This window comes from Magnolia sinica, chromosome 7 (genome assembly GCF_029962835.1).
Source record: "Magnolia sinica isolate HGM2019 chromosome 7, MsV1, whole genome shotgun sequence".
Classification (NCBI taxonomy): domain Eukaryota; kingdom Viridiplantae; phylum Streptophyta; class Magnoliopsida; order Magnoliales; family Magnoliaceae; genus Magnolia; species Magnolia sinica.
The window spans coordinates 22,804,844-22,828,226 of record NC_080579.1 but is presented as its reverse complement, the minus strand read 5'-3'; the positions used below and the strand labels follow the sequence as shown (position 1 = coordinate 22,828,226).

General features: G+C 39.9%; 1 protein-coding gene and 2 long non-coding RNA genes across 4 annotated transcripts in view; 1 reads left to right on the top strand and 2 right to left on the bottom strand.

Moving 5' to 3' along the window:
- Positions 1–9,364: 9,364 nt before the first annotated feature.
- LOC131251211 (uncharacterized) lies at positions 9,365–14,859 on the top strand. The gene is made up of 2 exons (XR_009173662.1): positions 9,365–10,214; positions 14,581–14,859. It is a non-coding gene; the product is annotated as an uncharacterized LOC131251211 (long non-coding RNA).
- A 3,839-nt stretch (positions 14,860–18,698) lies between these two features.
- Positions 18,699–19,894, bottom strand: LOC131251210 (uncharacterized). Its single transcript, XR_009173661.1, has 2 exons — positions 19,754–19,894; positions 18,699–19,267 (listed from the first exon to the last, which is right to left on the bottom strand). It is a non-coding gene; the product is annotated as an uncharacterized LOC131251210 (long non-coding RNA).
- Positions 19,895–20,089: 195 nt separating this feature from the next.
- Positions 20,090–23,383, bottom strand: part of LOC131251208 (uncharacterized protein At1g03900-like) — a 75,029-nt gene continuing 71,735 nt past the window's right edge. Inside the window, exon 6 of one of the 2 annotated variants that reach the window (XM_058251794.1) lies at positions 20,090–20,170. In XM_058251794.1, coding sequence (XP_058107777.1) covers positions 20,130–20,170 — 41 coding nt within the window. In that variant the 3' untranslated portion in view covers positions 20,090–20,129. The remainder of the gene's footprint in view (positions 20,171–23,383) is intronic. The other variant, XM_058251795.1, reaches the window with a different exon arrangement.

Here is a 23,383-nt window from a genome sequence, read left to right as displayed (position 1 = left end):
TGTGATTTCCTTAAATATTTTCATATTTTCTTATTTAAGATCACACCTCACACACATTCACATCCATCGTAAACTATGATTTGCATCTTGTTTATCTTTCGAATAGTTTTATGACTGGATCCTCTAATTGGCTTAGAAGCCATTAGAGTTACTTTGAAGAAAGCCTAATACATGCATAGTTTCTAAGGATAAGACTGATAGGATTTTAAATTATCATAAAATGCTAAAAAGTCCTATTCACCCCCCTCTAGGACATATTGGCATATTCCCACTTCAACTATAACAGTCATTACCATGATTTCAATTGGTATCAGATAGGATCTCTTTTAAGGGCTTCGCCGCCTAGAGAGTGATCTTGACTGAAGTTGGTAATATGGCCAATGGAGAGGGCTCATCGGTCAGTAGACCTCCAGTATTTGATGGATCAAATTATGCATACTAGAAGACTAGAATGAATTATTTTCTAAGATCTTTGGATCATAATGTTTGGGATAATGTTGAAAAAGGATATATGCCACCAACTGAACAAATAGTACTTGAAAATGGCACAACTATCACCAAACCAAAATCCAAAGAAAAGTGGACAGCATTCGATAAAGAAAACCAGACTTTTGAGGCTAAAGCTATGATGTTATCTACTGTGCTGTGTCCCAAGAAGTTTTTAATCAAATCAGTATGTGTGGGATAGGCCAACAAGCATGGGACTTGTTGGAAACAACCCATGAAGGAACAAGCACTGTGAAGAGATCCAAACTGCAACTCCTAACATCACTATTTGAATGTCTCAGAATGGAAGAGCATGAGACCTTCATGGAGTTTTTCACAAAACTGAATATCATTTGTAACTCCATGGGTGGATTAGGTGAAAAAGTTCCAGTCCCAAAAATCTATAAGAAAATACTAAGATCATTACCGAAATGGTTTAATCCTAAAGTAATAATCATTGAAGAGTGTAGAAATATAAATGAGATGAAAGTAAAAGAACTAGTAGGTTCCCTACAAACATTTGAACTACACATCAAACAAACCCCTAAATCCAAAACTACTGTCCTCAAAACTTCAAAGAATAAAACAGATGAGGACATTGAAAGTGAAAGAGAAAATGAAGATGAGGAAGTGGCCTTACTGGCACAACGGTTCAGAAAGTTCTTTCAGAAAAATCGTGGCCGTCCATTTAAAGGAAGACAGGTGGATAATAAACATTTCACAGGTAAATCTAGTAAAAAGTCCAATGAACCACAATGTTATACTTGTTGAAACTTTGGACACCTGTCCACCGAATGCCTGAATAGGAAAACTAAAGGAAAAGCGATGGCAGCCACATGGGATGATGCGGAAGAGTCAGACTCAGAATGTAGTGACTCAGAGAGCAATGGAGACCAGAAATCTCTGAAAATTCTTACAGTCTCCACTGCCTCAACCATTCCCCTCGAAACCGAGAACGTTAAAGAACCGCAAGCCACTAAATCATTTTCATCAGATGATGAGGAAACTGAGAAGGAAGAAGAAGAACAGGATAAACTACAAGATGCTTACAATCAACTCTACATTCATAGCATCAATATCCTTAAAAGACTTGGAATAACTGAAAATAAAAATGAATTGCTACAAAAAGATCTAGATAAAACTTTGGAAATCAATACACACCTAATTAATGATTTACAGCAATACCACTCAGATAATGATAGACTAGAGAGAATCAATATCTTCCTTAAATCCAAGTCTGAAAACTAAAAAACAAGATGAGCTATTAAAAGATAAAAACATGCTCCTTCAAAATGAAAATCACACACTCCTATTTAATTTAGAAAAGTTCAAAAAATTTGCTAAGCTAAACTATAAATTTTCCCAGAGTGGTGAAAAATTAGAAAAACTCTTAGGGATAGGAAGACCCGGAAAAGACAAGAGTGGCTTAGGATATGATAAGTTTAAAATAAAATCTGGAAATGCAGCACCAATGGCTGAAAAATCTGCTGCTTCAGGAAGTAAAACAAGAACTACTCTAGTTTGTCATTCATGTGGTGATTCTGGTCATTATAAGTTTGAATGCATGTCTCCTAGGAGGACTCAACATAATTCTAGTCAAAATCATACTGGTAAATTCAAACCAACTAGAAAAATACAAGATGTCAGGTGTCCACCTAGGAATATGGATAGAAGAAATACACATCCATCACTACCCAGAATGACTAACAGAATGGAGTTATTGAATCAAGTGGCTGAATTAAACACGAAAACTAAAGAATTTGTAAGACAAGGAAACATGATTTAGTTGCCTAACTTGATTAAAGAAATAAAAACTACCACAAGTAGAAATCCTGTTACAGAATGGGTAGTGAAAGAAAAGAAAAATTACCTTGTTACTCACTTAAATCATATAACAGGCAATGATGCTAAGTGGTACCTGGATAGCGGATGCTCAAGACATGTCACGGGTGACAAATCCCTTCTCTCAAACTATTCAGATCTTAATGATGGGATAGTCACCTATGGAGACGGAAGTACTGCTAAGGTAATTGGACAAGGAATTATCAAAGGAATAAATATGCTCAAAAATGAGAATGCCTTTTACATAGAAGGATTGACGCATAATCTTTTGAGCATTTCTCAAATATGTGACAATGAGCATGTGGTTACATTCAACAAACAGGAATGTTAAATCCTAGACCTATTAGGTAAGCCAATAATGAAGGGTTGTCGCACAAATAACCACTGCTATATCATTAAAAGCAAAGGAAGGGCTGATCCATATGCTTAGAAACATTTGAGCATGGAAAAACATGTCCAGGTCATGCATCTGGATCTGGATAAATGTTGAAAAGATGCAATTTTAATGAACTTTTAATGATACATCTGAGGTTTCTCACCTTAATTTTTTTTGTATATAAACATCCTGATGTTTATAATTGTGGATTGTACAATGCGTGTACAAATTTTTACTGTTTATACTGGTTAATATAAAGATATATTATATTATACATGGAAGATTGTCGAAATGCTAAAAAATGAAGAATATACACCTTCGATATGTCTGTCGATAAATCATGTGGGCTCTCGATTAAATCGGCCAAGTGTTGATATCATCAACGCCTCTTTGGAATTGGAAGAGTCACATGATCGAGAATGTTATCTAAGATAGCTTCAATAACATCGAATGACGTCTATCGATATCATCGAAATAATGTTTGATGATATCGAAGTGTGCCGGCCAATAAAAGGCGGTCGAGCGGGAAAAATCACATTTTTCTTCTAAAAATCATTTTTCTTTCTTCCCTACTCGTCCCTTTTAGCCGGTTCACACGAAGCTTCATCAAAGAGTCCTAGACATCATTCAAATTTGATAATACCACTTCCATTTCCTCCTTTCATCAAGATTCTGTCTTCTGCTTTTTGGGTATTTCTAGATTTTCAAGAGAATCTCTATTCGTTTATCCCCAAATTCATCAAACCCCTCTCTGTGAGTACTGGAAAATGGGAAAGGACAAAGGGAAAATGTCTGGTCCTAGAGAATCTTCGAGATCCTCCAAGCAAAAGGTTCTTGCACTGAAGGAAAGGGCAAGGCTCCTGAACATGGGACTCCTACTTGCCAGCGAACACGGTTGACATCGCATGGCGGGTCCCAATCTGAAGCACCGACCCCTTCTCCTGCTAGGGTGAATCCGGCATTGGCCAAATACACTTAATGGAAGTTAGTTCATGAAACGAGGGTAGACATGGAGTGTCTAAAACCATATAATCTAGAACCCCTGTTAGCCAAAATTGACTGGCTGCCTCTCCTCAATTGTAATGGTCCGTGTCACTATGAACGGACCTACAACTTCTTTATGTCCAGTCACTCCCCGGTGGTTGAACCTCCATCCATCATTGTTTCTGTTGATAGTGATGATGTTGAAATTACTCTTGCATCCATTGCAAACATTCTTGACGTTACTCTGTCACCGGTCAATCTCCCTGACATGGACCCTGAGAATGTTGAAACTCGGTCCATGGTTATAAAATTTCTCTATCATGGTCATAATATTCCCTAGTACCAAGGCAGTGTGTGAAAAGAAAAATTCATGGAACCACAGTATCGTATTCTGCATGGTATCTTCGCCTCCAACATATATCCTCGAAGTACCAATCATTCGGATCTCACCGGGTTCATGGCCATGGTAGTATACTCCGTAGCTATAGGGATCAAAATCCGCCTTCCTACTCTGATTGTTCATCAACTAGTATAAGCAATTCATACTTTTTGGGATGTTCATTTGCCCTATCCTTGGATCATTCACACTGTGTGCAATGCGATTGGTTTTCCAACAACAAACGATCCGGAACTTCCCCTTCAACACTTCAACAAGAACAACATTAGAAGGATGGATTTAAAGTTCCACCAATTTCTCAAAGACCTACGTGAGGAAGGGATTCACGAAGAAGGAGAACGTGGTGAAGACGCTGCTCAAGAATGGCCGAAGGTGACCCTCTCGTGCCCCAACAAGCTCCGTCCTCATTCGAACCCGGGCATGCAAAAAGATTCAAGTTACATCAGGATCGGATTAGAGCAACATTGCGAGAAGTCACCCAGCTAAAGGAATCCGTGAATGCAAGGTTCACTATCCTATAACGACTGGTGAACGGGTTGCAGCAGTCGGTGTAGCAATTGGTGGATTTGATCAACTGCAGACGCGATGATACAGTACCGTCCCCTTCCGTACCTCTGCCATAGTATAGACAGTCTGTGTGCCGTCACATACACCCTACTCTCATCTCAACATATGGGCATGGGTATCTTTTTGAATGCCCTACGATCGCATGAGTGTATGTGATGGTTTACTAACCTGCATAGTCTGACAAGTTTTTTTTATATATGTATATGCCCACGGATGGGCTAGATACTTGTGTTTATTTTTGGGTGCCCATGGATGGGCTTGATTTTTATTTTGGTTTGGGTTGGAGGTTATACTACTGCCAACCTGGGGTAGTACATATTTTGGATATTTTGTTTTATGGCTGTTCTGAATTCATCTATATTTACTACCATATTTCTGTGGGCTACTTCAAATGATATTTATCCTTGTTTTCCTATTTTATCTAGTTTATATTGCCTGTGGTTTTATGATGCTTGATCTTTATTCTAATACTATTAGTCATCGCAGCTTTTCTTTGAACTGGTATGCTTTCAAGGGATGTTCTTTTACATCTATCTTTTATGATTATCCTATCTGTCTTTTGATTCTCCCATATGCTTCAACTTCAGTCAATATCCATTGCTAAATTATCCTTTACCAATGACTGACAAAAAGGGGGAGAACAAATCCATACCCCGAAGGAAAATTGTGTGTATCTGTGTGTGAATGGTGGTGCGGGTTTTAAGGGGAGCAGCTGCAAGAAGACAGGGGGAGATTGCTTTTAGGGGAAGCAGCTACTGAATGACATAGTCATCTGTGTGTATAAACTAGATAGCCTTGTAAAATTGTGTAAATTCCATGTACACACAATTTAGAGTGTTAGTCTAGAAGTTGTTCTAGGGCGTTTTCGTGTTTTGTCACGTAATTGACAAAGGGGGAGATTGAAAGTGCCTTGGTTTGTCAATTAGCGTGATCGTTGAGTTAGCTAGACAAAGAAGCCCCATAGAAAGAATGATCAAGCATCTACCTCAACTGGATGTGTGCCCGAACTCACCACAGGTAAATCCTAGCCTCACATCCTCATGTCACAAAACACCAGGTAATTAAAACCCTTAAAATTGAATAGAACACCCTAGGGTTTTTGGCTAGAAAAGTTTTTCAAACACCAGGAAAATCTTTAAGTTTTCTACCTTTGTCAATTTATAGACAAGTGGTTCGATGAAAGCGATCGAACCTTGTTGTCAATGTCCTCGAAGCTCACTTGATCTTATCAAAATGAGGACCTAAGATGTCTAGCAACCACAAAGATATCTGGACTGAATTATCAATGGATTGATGGACTCATCGATATCATTGAAGTTTGAATCTCGAGTCCATCGAGCCGACTCTATAAAATCGACGTTTGGTATGTTGTGTCCAAAGTACTGCTAAGGCAAATCATGTAATCCTCGATATATCGAAGAGCTCCTCGATCTCCTCGGAATTCAAATCTCGATGATAAAGGAAGCCCTTCGATGATATCAGATGAAGACACAAATCTATCCAGCAAGTTTTCAGGTTATTTTTCTTGGATCGAGAGTCACTCGATAAAATCAATATTCAAATATCGACCATATCGAGGCAAGGTCGACATCATCGAAAGTGGACATAAACTGTACAGCAAGCTTATAAGAAAATTTCATGGAATTATCGATGAATTGACACTGCCCTCGATATCATCGATATTCAAATTTCGATGATATCAAGTGATGCTCAATCAAATCATATACCTGAAATATTTCAAAGGCGAGTGCTCTCACATTTTCAAATGTCGAGGAATCGAACCTCGTGTCGATGAAATCGGAGTTCGAAATCCGATGACATCGACGCACGTTTGATTTCCTTGACTAGTTGGCAAAAGGTTTCAAAAGCGTTTGACAGTTGAGTTCGTGTCATCGAGCGGTCAGTCGATGCTATCGAGAGTATCCACTCGATGATATCGACCCTGCGCGATGATATCGAACTCAGTCAAAAATGTGACCATTTTATATCTGTTGGAACTTTTTGCCTATTTAATGAGAGCTTGCCCTTGGTTGTTGGTAGAGAAAATAGAGAGTGCTTTTGTGTGTCTAACCCTAGATCATATTCCCTAAGCCTTTTCTCTCATGGGAGTTCATCCTTCAATCCATCCTCATCATTGATATTCAATAAAGTGGATTGGGGAATGAACTTCCGCATTCAAGGATCCTACAGCTACTACCTTAATGGCAAATCATTAAGCTGAGATGCCTTGAATGCATAGATGATTGAAATCACTCTATGTCCCTTATAGGAAAACATTTAATAGAGTAGGATTCCATCATAACCTTGACCCAACCTGTCGCCTTATATTGGTACATCTTCTGAGTTGGTTCAAGGGAGTTGAAGATTCTTCATCATCAAAGGAGAAAATCTTCATCAACGCACTGAATGGGCTCATCTACTTATTTGTAAGTCATTAGAGTTCAGAGGACCCTTATGATCATTCCTTGTGTAAGATTGGGTCTAAGGTGTTTCTCACCCCTTGTAAGTCCTCATAGGAGGCCTCCGGCGGGAGTGTACGTGAGGGTGCTTCGTGTTGACCCTTGCTCTGTAAAGAGCATAAACTCTTAGGTCCTTGTGTAAGCCCTTGACCTGTGTGGTGTAAAACTCGGGTGCTTTGTGTTGACCCTTGCTCATAGGAGCATAAACTGGTGAGGTTCCTTGTGTGGATCCTTGGCCTGTATGGCCTAAAAGTCGGGTGTTGTCTGTTAACCCTTGCTCATAGGAGTATAAACTTGTGTCGCGTAGGCACATTATGTCAGCCTAAGTATAGGTTGTACTGGTTAGAGGTGAACCTAATTTAAAACCTTCGGTTTGAGGTGAACCTGTTGTGAAACCTCCTTTAGTGAGATTCAGTACACTCAAGGGTTAAGTGCATCCACCGAAAGTGGAGTAGACAAGTTGTCGAACCACTATAAAAACAACTGTGTTTGAGATTATTATTACTTGTGTGATTTCCTTAAATATTTTCATATTTGCTTATCTGAGATCACACCTCACACACAGCCACATCCATCGTAAACTATGATTTGCATCTTGTTTATCTTTTGAATAGTTTTATGACTGGATCCTCTAATTGGCTTGGAAGCCATTACAGTTACTTTGAAGAAAGCCTAATGTATGCATATTTTCTCAGGATAAGACTGAAAGGATTTTAAATTATCATAAAATACTAAAAAGTCCTATTCACCCCCCTCTAGGACATATTGGCATATTCTCACTTCAACTACAGTGGTCATTACCGCGATTTCACTAATAAGGTCAACCTTACTGTAGTTTACTAAGTGTGTCAGACAACCATGATGTGTTGGACATCCACGCCTTCCATTCGATGCCCAAAATTCAGACTAATCCATGACTTAGGTCAGCCAGACTGAAGGAAGCAATTGAGAGTGGGACGCCCACGATAGGTTTGTGTGTGAGACCAACAAAGATCTGGTTCAAATGCTTGGCATGTCCTCTCATTACACAGGGATGAGAGGTTTCACCAAAATTTCTGGCCATTCCAAAACTCGAGTGGGCGGCATGAAGTGATTTTACTTTCTTTTTTTTCTTTCTTTCTTTCTTTCTCTCTTTTATTTATTTATTTATTTTTAATGAGTGATTCTATGCAAGATTTCACACTACTCCAAGCGTGAAGTGATTTTACATTTTTTTAATGAGTGATTTTACATGTTCTATACATGATTTCACACTGCTCTAGATTGTGTGGCTCTGTCGAGTTCTGAATATGGCTAATTTTGGGGCATCCCATGTTGAGGGGAGCCACCAGATGCGAACTTCAGTTCCCCCATACACAAGGTGTGAACCTTATGGGAACATTGTTCCACATGCGCATGGACACCCATCAATTTATATACATAGATACATGCCCATGGATGGTATTAAAAAATAACTATTCCATAACGGTAATGGTGGTGTTTGTTACCCAATATAGGGTCGTATCACCCAATTTGAGAGAAGAAAAAGAAAAGAAAAGATCCCATAATGGGCCGATACAGGGAAAATACACATTTCCCCCCTTATGGGACTGTAATGGACCATTATGGTCCTATAACAGCCATAATGGGGGGGGGGGGGGGGGGGGGAGAGAGACAGAGAGAGAGAGAGAGAGGCATAACTAGTGTGGTTGACTCTTCCAATTCCTCAGTGGATGGAGATAGTCCAGGGCTAATAGGTGCTCCGGTGATCGCAAGGAAGCCAGTGGGGTACATAAATGGGGACATATCTTCTTCGTAATTATTCTGATGAGGAGCATGTTCTAATTTCATAATGGGCTGAAGTTTCACCTTATCTTTCTTTAGATAGGGATGCACATTTGAATCATTCATCCCATATGAGGGGACAATAGTCAACCATTAGAAGGTCACAATATCCAAATTTGTGGCACAGCAATGGATGGTACAAAGTCCTCCAGCTTTTCATGCCTTTGGAGAACTTCTGGCGAGAGAGCATATAAGAAGTCAATATAATTAATATATTATGGACATTTTTGGTAATTTATTCAAAAAGTTTTTCAAGCATTGTGGGATCCTATTCAAAGCAGTAACTTATTGTTCCAAGTCCTAATGAACTCTTGTTGTCTCGTAGTTATATTCATGACTAGTTATTGGTTGAGAATTTGAGGTGTCATTCCTTTTTCTAATATAGTTTTGATTTGTTCTTGTATCATATGGACGTGTTCTAGCAGGGGAACCTTTCATAGATGGAAAAGTTGTTCCATATGATCCTAAATACCATGAGGAATGGGTTCGAAACAATGCACATGCAAATGAGAGGTCTAGGCGCAATGATAGGCCTTGCAATTTTGATCGATCAAGGAACTTTTAGAGAAGAAGAGAGAATATGCGGAAACGTGATTTTCAAAGCAGAGATGCACCTCCAATGCCCAATCGGGATTTCCAGAACCGGGACATGCAAAGCTCAATGCCTCCTAGAGAGAATGTTGTCGGGGGCATGCCTAATAGAGATACTGGATCGAGCGGAGGATACTCAAACATGCCCAATAGCAGCAGACGAGGTGGAGGATACTCAAACATGCCCAACAACAGCGGACCGGGTGGAGGATACTCAAACATGCCCAACTGTAGTGCTTCGGGTGAAGGATACTCAAACATGCCCAACAGTGGTGCTCCGAGTGGTGGATACTCAAACATGCCCAACAGCGATAGTCCGGGTGGGGGATACTCAAACATGCCCAATAGCGGCGGGCCAAGCGGGGGTTATTCTAACATGCCCAACAGCGGTGGGCCGAGCAGTGGATACTTGAACATGCCCAACAGCGGTGGGCTGAGCGGGGGATATTCGAACATGCCTAACAGTGGCCCTGGATATATGCCTAATAGGGGTTTTCAACAAAGTGGGGAGATACTGAACAGATAGTACCAGAACAACTACATGCCAAACAGAGATGCGAGAAACATTCCAAGTGGCAATGCTTATCAAGGAAGAGATACGCCAGGGAGAGATTTGCCCCCAATGCAAAACAAAGACTATCAGGAGGTCTGATATGGGGAGCATGCTGAGTGATAGTGTGCTTATCAAGTAAGTTGTTTTTGTGAAGAGTAGTATTGGATGTTATTTATATTCCAACGAGTTTTTTCAAACCCTTTTGTTGCAACAGTTTACATACTCCTGATAAAACTATTATCTAAGAGATTTTGCTAATTCCATGTGCGCACATGTGTCATAATGTGACGTGTTTGATGTAAGAGGTATCCTTTAGATGAGTAATGTTGTTTGAATCTTCTTGCATAAAAATCAAGGGCATCGAACTTTGATGTATGGGTCCATATGCCTCTGTGAATTTGAACCAATCAAAAAAGGTGTCGAGTTAGCAAAAGCTCTTTAATAAATGAAAACCAACCATTTTGCAAGAAAAGGCGATGAGTTAGTAGAACTTCTTTAATCAACAAAAACTAACCATTTTGCACTGCTAGGTGGGAAGCAATTACATGGATGACTTGTGATTGGCACCCTTTCCGTTTTCACTTGGAATTGTTACTCTTACTTATTCACCTGATTTTGTATATTTTGATTTTATGTAGCACAATAATTATGAAATTCTGTTAGTTAAGAATTCCCGACTGTGACATTATTATTGCCTTTTTATAGCTATTAAAAGTTTATACAGCAATGCCCTGAGCATAAAGTGCATCCTGTTGTATATTCCTCCTTGTAGGAGTTCCGTAATTGTTTGTGCTGCTTCCCTTCTATTGACAGATTTCTTACCATACGTGCACAAAATCAAGACTTGCACAAAATCTGTAATTAGATTATTTTTAGAATATATTTTTTCATACATAACTCATTGTACATCTATTTATTTGTAAAGCTCAATACGAAATCTATGACAATCCAGTCAAATATTTCTCTCCCTCTTCCATCTTTACATGGTATCGAAGCCTAAAAAGATCAACCCATTCTGCTATGGCCGACAATAAATCACCGCCGTCCATCTTAGGGCAACCTCCGTCGACTGCGAATGTGGTCTCTCTCACTCCATCCCCTACAAATTTCACTAGTAACCTCTTCTCACCATCTGATTTCTCTTTCAATCGGTGCCTCCATTGGGTGGTGGACAGTGGTGCGAGCCACCACATCTGCCACCAACACGATGCTTTTGCCAATTTAAAGCCCCTTGTCTCCCCTCACCATATTCGGCTTCCAACAGGACAAGATATCCCAGCCGAAGGGCTGAGTTCGTGTATTCTCTCCCCTTCTCTCAAATTAAAACACGTTTTCTATGTTCCACTTTTGTCCTTCAATTTACTCTAAGTTTCTCAAATTGCCCTTCATAATTCTTGTGTTATCTCTTTTTCATCTAAAACTTGTTTATTTCAGGAACCTCAATCGATTAAGCCGATTGGAGCGGGTGATCTATGCAATGGGCTCTACGTGTACCGCCCCAATCCTCTCATCATTTTTGTTGCTCAATCTACTGCTAATAAGACCCTATGGCATCAACGTCTAGGACATCCCCCTAGTTTTACTATTCTCAGTATTTTTAATTCTCCTTGTACTCTTTCTGAATGTAATGTTTGTGCTCGTTCTAAGCATACAAGATTACTTTTTTTCAATTATGCCAATAAAATTGATTCTTGTTTTAATCATATCTTTTGTGATATTTGGGGTGGTTATCACACCGCATCTTTATGTGGAGCTCATTATTTTCTCACACTTATTGATGATTTTTCTCGCACCACATGAGTATATCTTATGCATTTTAAATCTAAGGCTTACACTCATTTAATGCACTTCTTCGCTCTTGTCCACAATCAGTTTAACACTACAGTCAAAATTATTAGAACTGATATTGGATAAGAATTTCTTTCCCATCAATTTCAAACATACATACACAATCACGGCATCATTCATGAACGTACCTGTGTCGAAGGAGCGTAAACACCGGCACCTGCTAAATGTTACCCGCAGTCTTCGTTTTCAAGCACACTTACCTCTACCTTTTTGGAGTAATTGTGTCCTCACCGCAGCCTACCTCATCAATGGCACCCCTAGTCGCACTCTCCAAAATAAATCACCTTTTGAAATTCTGTTCAATAAACCTCCAAAATATGATTATCTTCGGGTATTCGGATGTCTTTGTTATGCACAAACTCTCAGCGCTCACCATGAAAAATTTTCTCCTTGTGCCACTAAATGTGTCTTTCTTGGCTACCAAAGCACACATAAACCCTACAAGCTCCACAACCTCAATACTCAATCCGTCTTTTACTCTCGAGATGTCACCTTTCACGAACAAACATTCCATTTCCAAGATCTTCTTGACACTCCTTCCCTTCCCACTCCTATCATTCCTCTTCCCGTCCTTGAACCTATTATGTCTCCTTCTCCTGATTTCTCGACCTCTCCTAACCCTCCTGAACCCCTTAACTCTCATAATTCCTCGACCTCCATGACCTTATCAAACACATCTCCACCAGCTTCTCGCCCTCACCGCACCATTACTCGACCTGCCTACCTTCACGACTATATCTTTCCCACCTTACATGTGGAGCCCACGGCATCTACACCTGCTTCACCGACTTTAGGTACTGCTCACTCTTTGTCTATTTTTCTTTCATATTCCCCTTTTTCCCCCTCACATATTACTTATTTGACTTCTCTTACCTCATGTACTAACCCCCCATGCTATTCTGATGTTATCCGCCACTCTCACTGGTGCGAGGCAATGTCTACTGAGCTTCGTGCTTTAGAGGATAATTTCACCTGGACTCTTGAGCATCTTCCTCTTGGTAAGAAACCCATTGGGTGTAAATAGGTTTTCAAAATAAAACTCAAAGCTGACGGATCCATCGACAGGTACAAAGCTCGGCTCATTGCCAAAGGATACACTCAGGTTGAAGGACTTGACTACCATGAGAGTTTTGCTCCGGTCGCCAAAATGACCACGGTCTGCTGCTTACTGGTAGTTGCAGCTACCAAAAATTAGATTATTCATCAGCTTGATGTCAACAATGCCTTCTTACACGGCAGTCTTGATAAAGAAGTCTACATAACACCACCATCTGGATATTGTCCTTAAGGGGAGACTCGTGTCTGTCGCCTCAGAAAATCCCTCTATGGCCTTAAGCAAGCCTCCCGAAATTGATTTTTTAAACTTAACTGTTGTGCTTCTTGAAGCAGGTTTTCATCAGTCTCAGGCGGATCATTCTTTGTTCACTCTCATCACTTCCACCAGCATCACTCGTGTCCTTGTTTACGTTGATGACATACTGGTTGCTGGTAACGACATCTCTCAAGTCGAGCTTTTTAAGAAAATTCTCTCCACTCACTTTAAGACAAAGGACCTTAGTTCCTTGAAGTACTTTCTTGGACTCGAAGTTGCTCGCTCTCCCAAAGACATCTTTCTTAATCGGTGCAAATATGCTCTCGACATTTTCTCTGAGAGTAGACAACTTGGTGCACGAACTACTCTTTTTTCTATGGAGCAATATTTGAAGCTTAATACTCAAGATGGTGACCTTCTCCCTGATCTTGGCCTTTACCGTCGCCTTGTTAGCCGTCTCATCTATCTGACCATCACCAGACCAGACATTATTTATGCAGTCAACATACTCAGTCAATTCATGCATACTCCTCGGGTCCCCCACATGACTGCAGCTACCAGAGTTCTCCGCTACATCAAAGGCTGCCCTGGCCAAGGCATCTTCTTTCCTTCATCCAACAGTACACATGTCACAGCTTATATAGATTCTAATTAGGCCAGATGTCCCACCACCCGCCACTCCACCACCGGCTACTTTATTCAGTTAATCACTAGTCCGATCTCATGGCACACCAAGAAGCAGAATACAGTTGCTCGCTCTTCCGCTGAAGCTGAATATCGAGCCATGGCCGTCACAACCTGTGAACTCACTTGGTTAAAACAACTTCTCACTGATCTTGGTGTCTCTCATCCCGAGTCATTCACTCTACATTATGACAATCAATCTGCACTATATATTGCCCACAATCCTGTGTTTCATGAGCGTACCAAACACATTGAGATTGATTGCTATATTATTCGCGACAAAATTCACTCGGGCCTCCTCAAAGTTTTCTACACTTCTTCCAGTGAGCAAGTTGCCGATATCTTCACCAAAGCTTTGGGACATGAACTTTTTCATCATTTTTCGCACAAGTTGGGCATTATGGACCTCCATGCGCCAACTTGAGGGGGAGTATTGACAGATTTCTTACCATACATGTACAAAATCAAGACTTGCACAAAATCTATAATTAGATTATTTTTAGAATATATTTTTCCATACATAGCTCATTGCACATCTATTTTTTTGTAAAGCTCAATATGAAATCTATGACAATTCAGTTAAATATTTCTCTCCCTCTTCCATCTTTACACCTTCTAACCGTTAACAAGGTTGTTTGTTCATCTTTATGTGATTAGGATTCATTTACTATATGAAGTGTGCCATGGTTCCTTATTTGGATTGGTGGAAACAATGGAAAAATGTGGCATGGAAACCTATTTCCATATCTATGGGAAATGGAACTGTTAATTCTAGGTTTCTGTGCTTACAAAACATGTTAATCATTTGATCTTTTAACATTTGTATGGAAATCACTTTTGCTACAACAAACAGGTTAATATGGATTTTTTTTTCTAACGGAATTATCTTCTCTGATGGGACAATTGATTTTTCATATTCATATTTTGGTTTGTTGATTCTTTCCTTTTCAGCAAAACTTGTTCAATTTACAAGTGTGGCCCACCACCCCTTCATCATTGGAATTTCTATATTGGGACCAACTGACAAATGACCCATATCTCGCACTCGTGCACGTTCTCAGCTTGTGAACCCCTTTTGGTAGAGGCAAAAGGAGGATGAGGATTTATGTGTGGGGGTGGCAACTAGCCCTGGCCATTACGTCCTGACCACTGCGTGGACCTAGCATGATCCGCCTCAAGCTCAAGCTAGGAAAATTTGTTTGGGTGGATGGGCCCAATCAGGCCTTGCCCGGATTTTGATAATATCTACATTCATGATGCATGGGCTACCTAATCGAGTATTGGAATAATGGCTTTTTTGTAGGAAAGAACAGGGCCATATGAAGTTGGGTTCAGCTAAAATGACTTGAGCCCCCATGCCTGGCCTGAAAATTAATCGAGCCTATATCATACGCCAAGGTAATATAGGTCCAAACCTGGTTACAAAGACAGGTTGGGCTTGCTAGCCCGGCCCACTGCCACCCTTAGATGTTAGATACTTTGACAGAGTTATGACACAGTGTATTCAGAAGTTGGACATGCTCTATAAATTAACTGAAATTATACCGGCTAAATTTTAAAAAAAAAACCAATTTAGCTCCGCACAATCCCAATTTGTAATGAATCAATTTTCTTTCCTACCCAATTGCTTCAGCATTTGTTAATATCTTTCTGGTATTTTTTTACACAGCTTGTTGCCATTCCCAAGTTTCAAATCATCAACCAGTTTTTTAACGCAGTCTGCTCGCATGCCCAAGTTTCAAATTATTTTTTCCCCTTACGCAGCATAAACGCTTCTTTCTGAATTATTGCCACATGACCTTGATAAGCATTCATCATCATCAGAAACCATCCATGGTGATCGGAACAAAATGCTAGCAATGCTTGTAAAAACCTCACTTGTTGCTTTTGATAAGTTGCAACAGTCATTGGAGTTAGAAGCTTCTCCAATAGATTAGTTATTTGTTATCAAACTTTTACTCTAAACAGATTGGAAAATAACTGGATCCAAGAATGTTACAAAATCATCATCCAGTGCTGAAAATTTTGCTATCCTAGCTCGTGTAGCCCATGCCTGCACATGACACAACAGGGTACGTAAATGTGCAGCATCCAGGCCATCTATCAGGAAGGTCCTACTGTGTAGATGCCCTCTCAACGGCTCGGGCCCTCACCAAACAAATTTTTTTGAACAGGGCTGCATGTGACCACTGCAAACTTCTCAACTTCTTCACCCATTCTCCACGTCCGAGACCCATAACCTCACCTCAGAAATATGAAACCGACTTCCAGAGTTTGCTTGGGCCCACATGCCCGTCCACACCGGCATGAATGTGGGACGTCCAGTGGTACACGTGCATCACCAAAGCATGTATTAGAACGAGGGATGGTTCAATAATGGTTTAACAAATTCAACATATAGGTACAGCCTGCCTGATGAGCCGACTAGCCTGATTTTAGGCCTAGTAATCTGCACAATGCCAGGTGAATGCATAACTGTGTTCACTTCCCAAGTATAGGGTTGTGATGTAGTAATAAACTCGGTGAGACCGAGGTCGAATTCCAAAGGACTGATACGTGTAAATTATCTGAAACTAAGTAGAACGAGCACTAGATTAAGATGAAATCTAAATCGAATTATTTTTGAGGAATAATAGTGAAATACCAATCTAAAACTTAAGGAATTCAGAAGAAGGAAACTAGGGATTCAGCGGATCCACTTGTAGAAATCAGGGAAATCTTATGCCTACTTCAAGAACTCAACTGGACTTAGAGTCCCATCTTCATCCAGTTGAAGGGTGTAACCATGAAAATCAAACTGAACTTACTTTGATCTAGTTTTCAAGAGATGAAAGGTATATGAATTAGAATGGATTCCATCACCAAACCATGCCCAGGAGACAAAGCAAACAACAGAATTAAACTAATTACCAACTAATCAATAATATATGAAGGTTAGGAAGGGTACCATCATCCGACCATGCCCAGGAGACGATGGTGAACAATAGAGCTTCCTGACGTCATAAACATAAAAGGAAAGGAAAATACTAAAAGCTATTGCAGACCTATTGTAATTTTAGTTACAACAGACCATTAAAAATTAAAAACATTCCCTTAAAATCAAACTAATATCAAATTCAATTCAGTGTAAATAAAAAGCACCTGCTAAAAGTCCCCCATCACGCTACAAGCTTCACCTCTTAGCTACTAAGAGGTTTAGCTCAACATGATTAGGTTTGATCTCTCAAATAATAAATAAATAAATAATTAATTAAAACTCTAAAGAACAAACTCTCTATCGCTGACGTTCTCTGACTTCAAGCACTTCCTGGAAAATTCAATGCCTCTCTCCCTCACTCTCACTTCGTTTTATAGTTGTGAGGGTCGGCTGAAAAAAACTTCATGCGTAAGTTTTATTACGCAGGCGGTGATCTGTGCGTAACTCTTTCTAAGACTGTGTTTGCGCTGATTGATTGGTGGGGCCTATTATTGAAGTTAACGGAGAAATCCACTCCATTCATTGGAATCACAAGAAAAAATCACTCAAAGACGACTAGTTTTAGACTGCTGATGACGTGGCCCTCTTGCCGGTACAATTCATCATCCGTCTTCCATTTGGATGAATAAAAACTGATCTCCACTGTCTTCTAAGATTCGGCCATCTAGGCTTGGATGAGAAGGACCTTGGGCTCTTAATGGACGGTCCAGATCCGACCGATGAAGTACGGTGGTGGCCCACAAGATTCGCCCACAGGCTCTGTTGCGAAACAGAGCCTGCGCGTTCAGCGCTGTGATGGTCAGTGGACCCACGATTGATGTCGGTTAAAAAAATCCACACCGATCATTGAACTTTACTCGAAAAATCAATTGGAAATGGCTAATTTTTTATCAGAATCGGTATGGCCCACGTCGTTTTCTATTCCGCTGTCCATTCTGCAATTGACGGTGCTCTTACATATTTACATTTGCATGAGTCCAAAGAGAAAGCTTGGAGATGGTCACGACTCCCCTCTAGAGCTGATGGACGGCTCAGATCATTCAAAGGAGCAAGGGGTGGGCCCCACTGAGTGAAACCGGCGGACCCACGTCCGCCACTGTGAGCATTATCTGATTTGAGAAGAAGAGTCAGTCAGCGCTTGCTGACCGACTTTCGGATGTTTGGTGCACGCTCGGTGCACCTGCATACCTTGCACATGCACTACATGTATGGGTCCTACAGAGATGTTTGTGAGAAATCTACTCCGTCCATCCATTCTGCCATACCATTTAAGGCGTTGAGTCAAAATTTGAGGCATATCCAGATGTCATGTGGGCCCAAAATCGACGATTTATGGGCTGATCTATCCGTTGGGCCACTTCTACTGGGATCCAATGGCTGAAATTTGATGTACACGGTTAATTTATGGTCCTCAGTCCATGTATGGAGTTTCGAGCTAAACGAATGGTGGGAACCCTGTGATCTTGCATTCTGGACGATTTTTGGGCCACTTGAGCTTCAGTTTTCCGATTTTCTCAGATCTTTGGTGTGTAATTCTATCAATCTTGGTCCCCTGAAGTCCGTCCCCTGCCTTTAGTGTCATCAAAGCGTTAAATTCATGCTTTAAGCTCCCTTTTCAGTCCATGCTCGTAAATACACTCTGCATCACAAACATGATTAAAGCGGGCCATTAAACGGTATCATGTTCGTAAATTCAAGCAATAACTGGGGTCTAATATGCAATATTTGACCCTTAACAAACTGCAAGTAGGCTTGTGCTCCACCATTACTTTTAACATTCATCCGAAAAAAAAAATGCTTCTACCACCAGAAAACAATGAATCAAGCTGCATTCCGAGCAATGTTAAAAAAATGCATTATCATAATTTTATACAAATTCTATTTTCTAAGTAATTCGAGATCATCAATCTCCGAAAGTGTAGAACCTCTCAACCAAACTAACAGGTATAAAATCGGTGCATTGACCAAAACCAAGACATACTTCCCAATGGAAGCATGCAACCATTTCAAGCATTCAAGCAAAGAAAATTTGAGATTCATAAAACAAAGTTAATCCGCCACCTGAAAATCTCCGAAGTCATCTTCCACGGTATCTTAAGAGTTCTTATCTTCTTGTGAAGAAGGTTCTTTGGATTGACATTCTTTCATACCATGTGGGTCAGAATCATCAGTAGTCCCCTGAAGACTGAAATTAGATGGAAAGTTTGCTGGTGCTTTCTGAGCAGTGCTAACAGGTGAAAGTGGAGCTGGTGGGGGCGGTGGTGGTTTGAGACAGATTGTGGGCTCTTCCATATTTGCCTTTTCTTCCAATGAGAGATTGTTGAGACCCTGCTCAAAAAATGTAGACTTGGAACTGCGAGATCCCTTCTGCAGTTACAATGACTCACGTGATTATCACAACCTTGCTCCAATTAATAGTACTTGTCATTTCTAATGCAGTAGGTAGTTAATGAAGCCAGAAGAGGACTTGTAAGGTTGCTAGCCTTCAATGTTCCCAATTCTGTACTTGTAGACCCCATATTTGGTGATCCAGACCAATAATTTGATGGCCCTGTAATTGGAGGGTGCCCCAAAAGATTCTCAGATTAGAAATCCTAATCCTTCGACTGGTGACCTAAAACATGTAAAGTATAAAAAAATAAAATAAAATAGTATAGTCCACCAATTCAACTGAAAAAGGACAGATCAAAAATTTCCATTCTGGGAGTTATTTGGGGCATCCGCCCAAGGTTGGGGCCCTCATATTAACAGTTTGAATCACCAAAGGGTCACATGCATGATTGGGATTGACAGCATACTGTATATTTTCCGCGGCTCAGGAACCTATAGTTTCCTGGATGCAAGAAATCCTACATTCTTTATTTGCAACACCAGTGTTTCCCCTTCTTTTAGACTGTAATCAACTGAGGGTGTCTTCTGATAATGCTACTCCATCTCTTCAGCAGACTTCTTTTTGTTTAGGTATCTTTTGGATCATCAAGGAGGAACAATTTCACATGGTTGCATTTACTAGTTCGATCTTGATAGCCAAAATTGTGATTTGGTCCGCGAAGCCCATGAACAAAAGGTTCAACCATACGAAACAGTTTGAAATAGCAGTTCTTCAAACAAAAGGAGAAAACGAGAGTTCACAAAAGGATACTTCATAAAGGGTGAAAACGCGAATTCACAAAAGGATACTTCATATGGCATGAAGGGCAGCTTGGAAATCATAAGCTTGGGTTCTTTCTCAAAAACCTATACCAATGAAAGCATGCCGTAGACGACCACCTGCACACGTTTCAACCCCATGAGCATCAAAGAAAAAGTGGACCACAGTAAAGAGGAATGGCGTCCAATAAGCGCTTTCCTTAGCAAGGAAATATGCGCCACAATTACAATCCCAGCAATGAAGAAAAATGAAATGTTTAATGTCAAGAAAAGCCCCCTGATTTCGTGAATCACAAAGGCAAGTTTCCACATTCTCAATTCTCAACTCAGAGGAGAACAGTGTTCGGCCGATGAGAAGGTGTCGTGCCCACCACATCGACAAAATATTTGGTGACGATCCATCCATGTTGGTAAAACATTAAGTGATGAGCTTCCCTATAGTGACCACCGAGCACTGATGAATGTCATGATCCTACCATGTTGTTAATAGCTTGGATGGTATGCCTTCACTACATTTAGGGATTACGTGACGACCTTTTCCCTAATTATGAATGTCCTTGGGGAACGATCCGTAGTTATATGGATTATTTGGTGATGAACCCAAATTTAGATCAAGGGACACTGGTGAGGAGATGCCTAGTGCCGCAATGTTCACAACCCCAAGTGTGGGGTCGCGATGTAGTAATAATCTCGGTAAGACCGAGGTCGAATCCCCAAAAATTGAAACTTGTACGTTTCTGAAATTGACTAGAAGTAGAACTAGAAGAAGATGTAAAACTAATTTTGAAGTATTTAAGTGAGTAATTGTAAATAGAGTAATTAAAACTAAAAATTTAAATGTGGGAACTAAGGTGCCAAGGATCCACTTGTAGTGATCAGCGAGCCATCTTACTTGATTCAAGTAACACAATTAGAATTGGAGTCCTATCCTATCCAATTGGAAGATATATCAATAAAACCAAATTTGAACTTTCATTTACCTAATTCTCAATGAATGAGAACTATGATAATTGACAGGGATTCCATCACCAAATCATGCCCAGGAGACAATGGCAAACAATAGGATTTACCAATCTCATAATCTCAAAGCAGGAGAATTGTGAATATTATGAAGGATTCCATCACCCTACCATGCCGAAGGGACAATGGTGAACAACAGGACTTATTAATTTCACAATATCAAATCAGGAAAAGAAGATACTCAAAGCTATTGTAGATATACTATAATTTGAGTCACAATAAACCATTAAAAACTAAAAGTATTCCTTAAATATCAAATTAGAATTCATGGAGTTCAACATAAACATGAATCAAAGCAATAGAAACATCCCATCATGCTACAAGCTTCACCTCTTAGCCCTAGCTAAGAGGTTTAGCTAACCATAGACATAATTGGACCAAAGTCTCTTAAGAAAAACATGAAAACAACTAAGGAAGAAAAAAAAAAACTCTTGGCGACGGCTTCTCCACCCTTTTTGCTCCACTCCTTAAACCCAAGAAGATGTCTAGGAACATCTTAGGAAGTCCTATTTATAGTTGTGGAACTCCAACTTTTGCACCTAGTTGGAAAACTCTAGAAACCGCCTCAAATTTACGCAGTTTGCTAAAATAGACTTTACTCTGCGCAGTTTTCCAAAATAGATTTCACTCTGCGCAATTTCACAGAATGACCTAGAGTTTTAGAATATGCTTTTTCAAGACAATTTCAAGATTCTTTTTCTTCACTTCAAATCTTTGATTCTTTTCATTCCTCACTTAGTTTTCTTAGATCTTTGGCATGTGAATTCTTCAATCTTGGTCTCTTAAGATCCATCCCTTACCTTGGTGATTCTTGAGCATCAAATCCATACTTTTAGTACCTTTTTCAATCCAAGCTCTTAAAGTCACCTTGCAACACAAACATGAGTAAAATAAAATATTAAGCATTATCATGTTCATCAAACCAAGATATAAATGAGGGATAATATGCAATATTTGACCCTCAACACGCAACAAGCCACGTGATCCAGGTAAAGACCTGCGATAGATGACGGTATCCTAACTTCACCAACCGACTGTTTGACCTAAATTAATAAACACCTACCTAACCATGCATACCACCACATTATTGGGCTGTGATGCGGGCCAACCATTACGCATATGTTGATGTCCTTGCTAGTAGTACCGTTGATGTGGAAAGTTACTATTGTTGTTGATCCTGGGCCATGCATTCACATTTCATGTCATTCATGCACTTAAAGAGCTAATCATTGGAATTGTTTGTTTTGTATTCCTATCATTGCATATGCTTAAATATGTTTGATAATATGTGAAACTTTAGATAATGGGAGCATTGAGTTGATCACTCACTCCCATCTAGGACGGTATTTTAAAACACCAACTAGACGATTTCATCAATGCATGTGCCTTAGAAGAGGATGCACTTGTTGAGAAGTACATAAACCCCACCGAGGAGTTTTTGTATTTTCAATGTGTAGATGATCGGTTGTAGTTCAACATGCTCAGATCGCTGGTATTTTTGTTTTGTCATTCTAAGTAGGGATACACAATTTATGATTCTTTTGAACTTGTTTAGTGAATCCCTAGTTAGGTAAACTCTGTGATATGTTATTGTATGGTCGTACATACTTTGATTTTGTTCATTTACACTTATAATCATGATGATATACACTATTTGGATTAGCTCTTATGACTACATATGATAATCAAGTAATCGTACAAGTGAAACACGCTTTCGCAAAGTGAAAAGTGACACCCTGAATATCGAGGATCGAGTTTGGGTGAGAGCCCGAATGCACGGACGTGGGTGGGATCCTTGACTGTGGGGCTCATAGTGATTTATGTGCCTTAAATCCACACCTTCCAACCGTTTTGAAAGCTCATTTTAGGGCATAATACAAAAATATGAAGCTGACTCAAATCTTAGGTGGACCACACCATAGGAAACAGTCATGATAAAATCCTCACCATTAAAAACTTCATGGATTCCACTGAAATGTTTATTTGCCATCCAACGTGTTGATAGGATTACAAACACGTAGATGAAGAGACAACATGAATATCATCTTGATCCAAAGATTATTTTATTTTATTTTATTTTTTTGTCCCACAAGAAGTTTTTAATGGTCAATCACCACTGTTTCATGTACTATGGTCCATCAAGGATTTTGAACTGCTTCATTTTTTAGATCATGCCATAAAATGACCATTCAATATGGATCGACTGTGTAGATGTAACAGTCGGCCCCATGGTGAGGGGTCTCACCCATGTGGGTGGATCTGGATATCACTTAATCCGCCCCATAAAATTGACTAATTGTCTTTTTTTAAGGT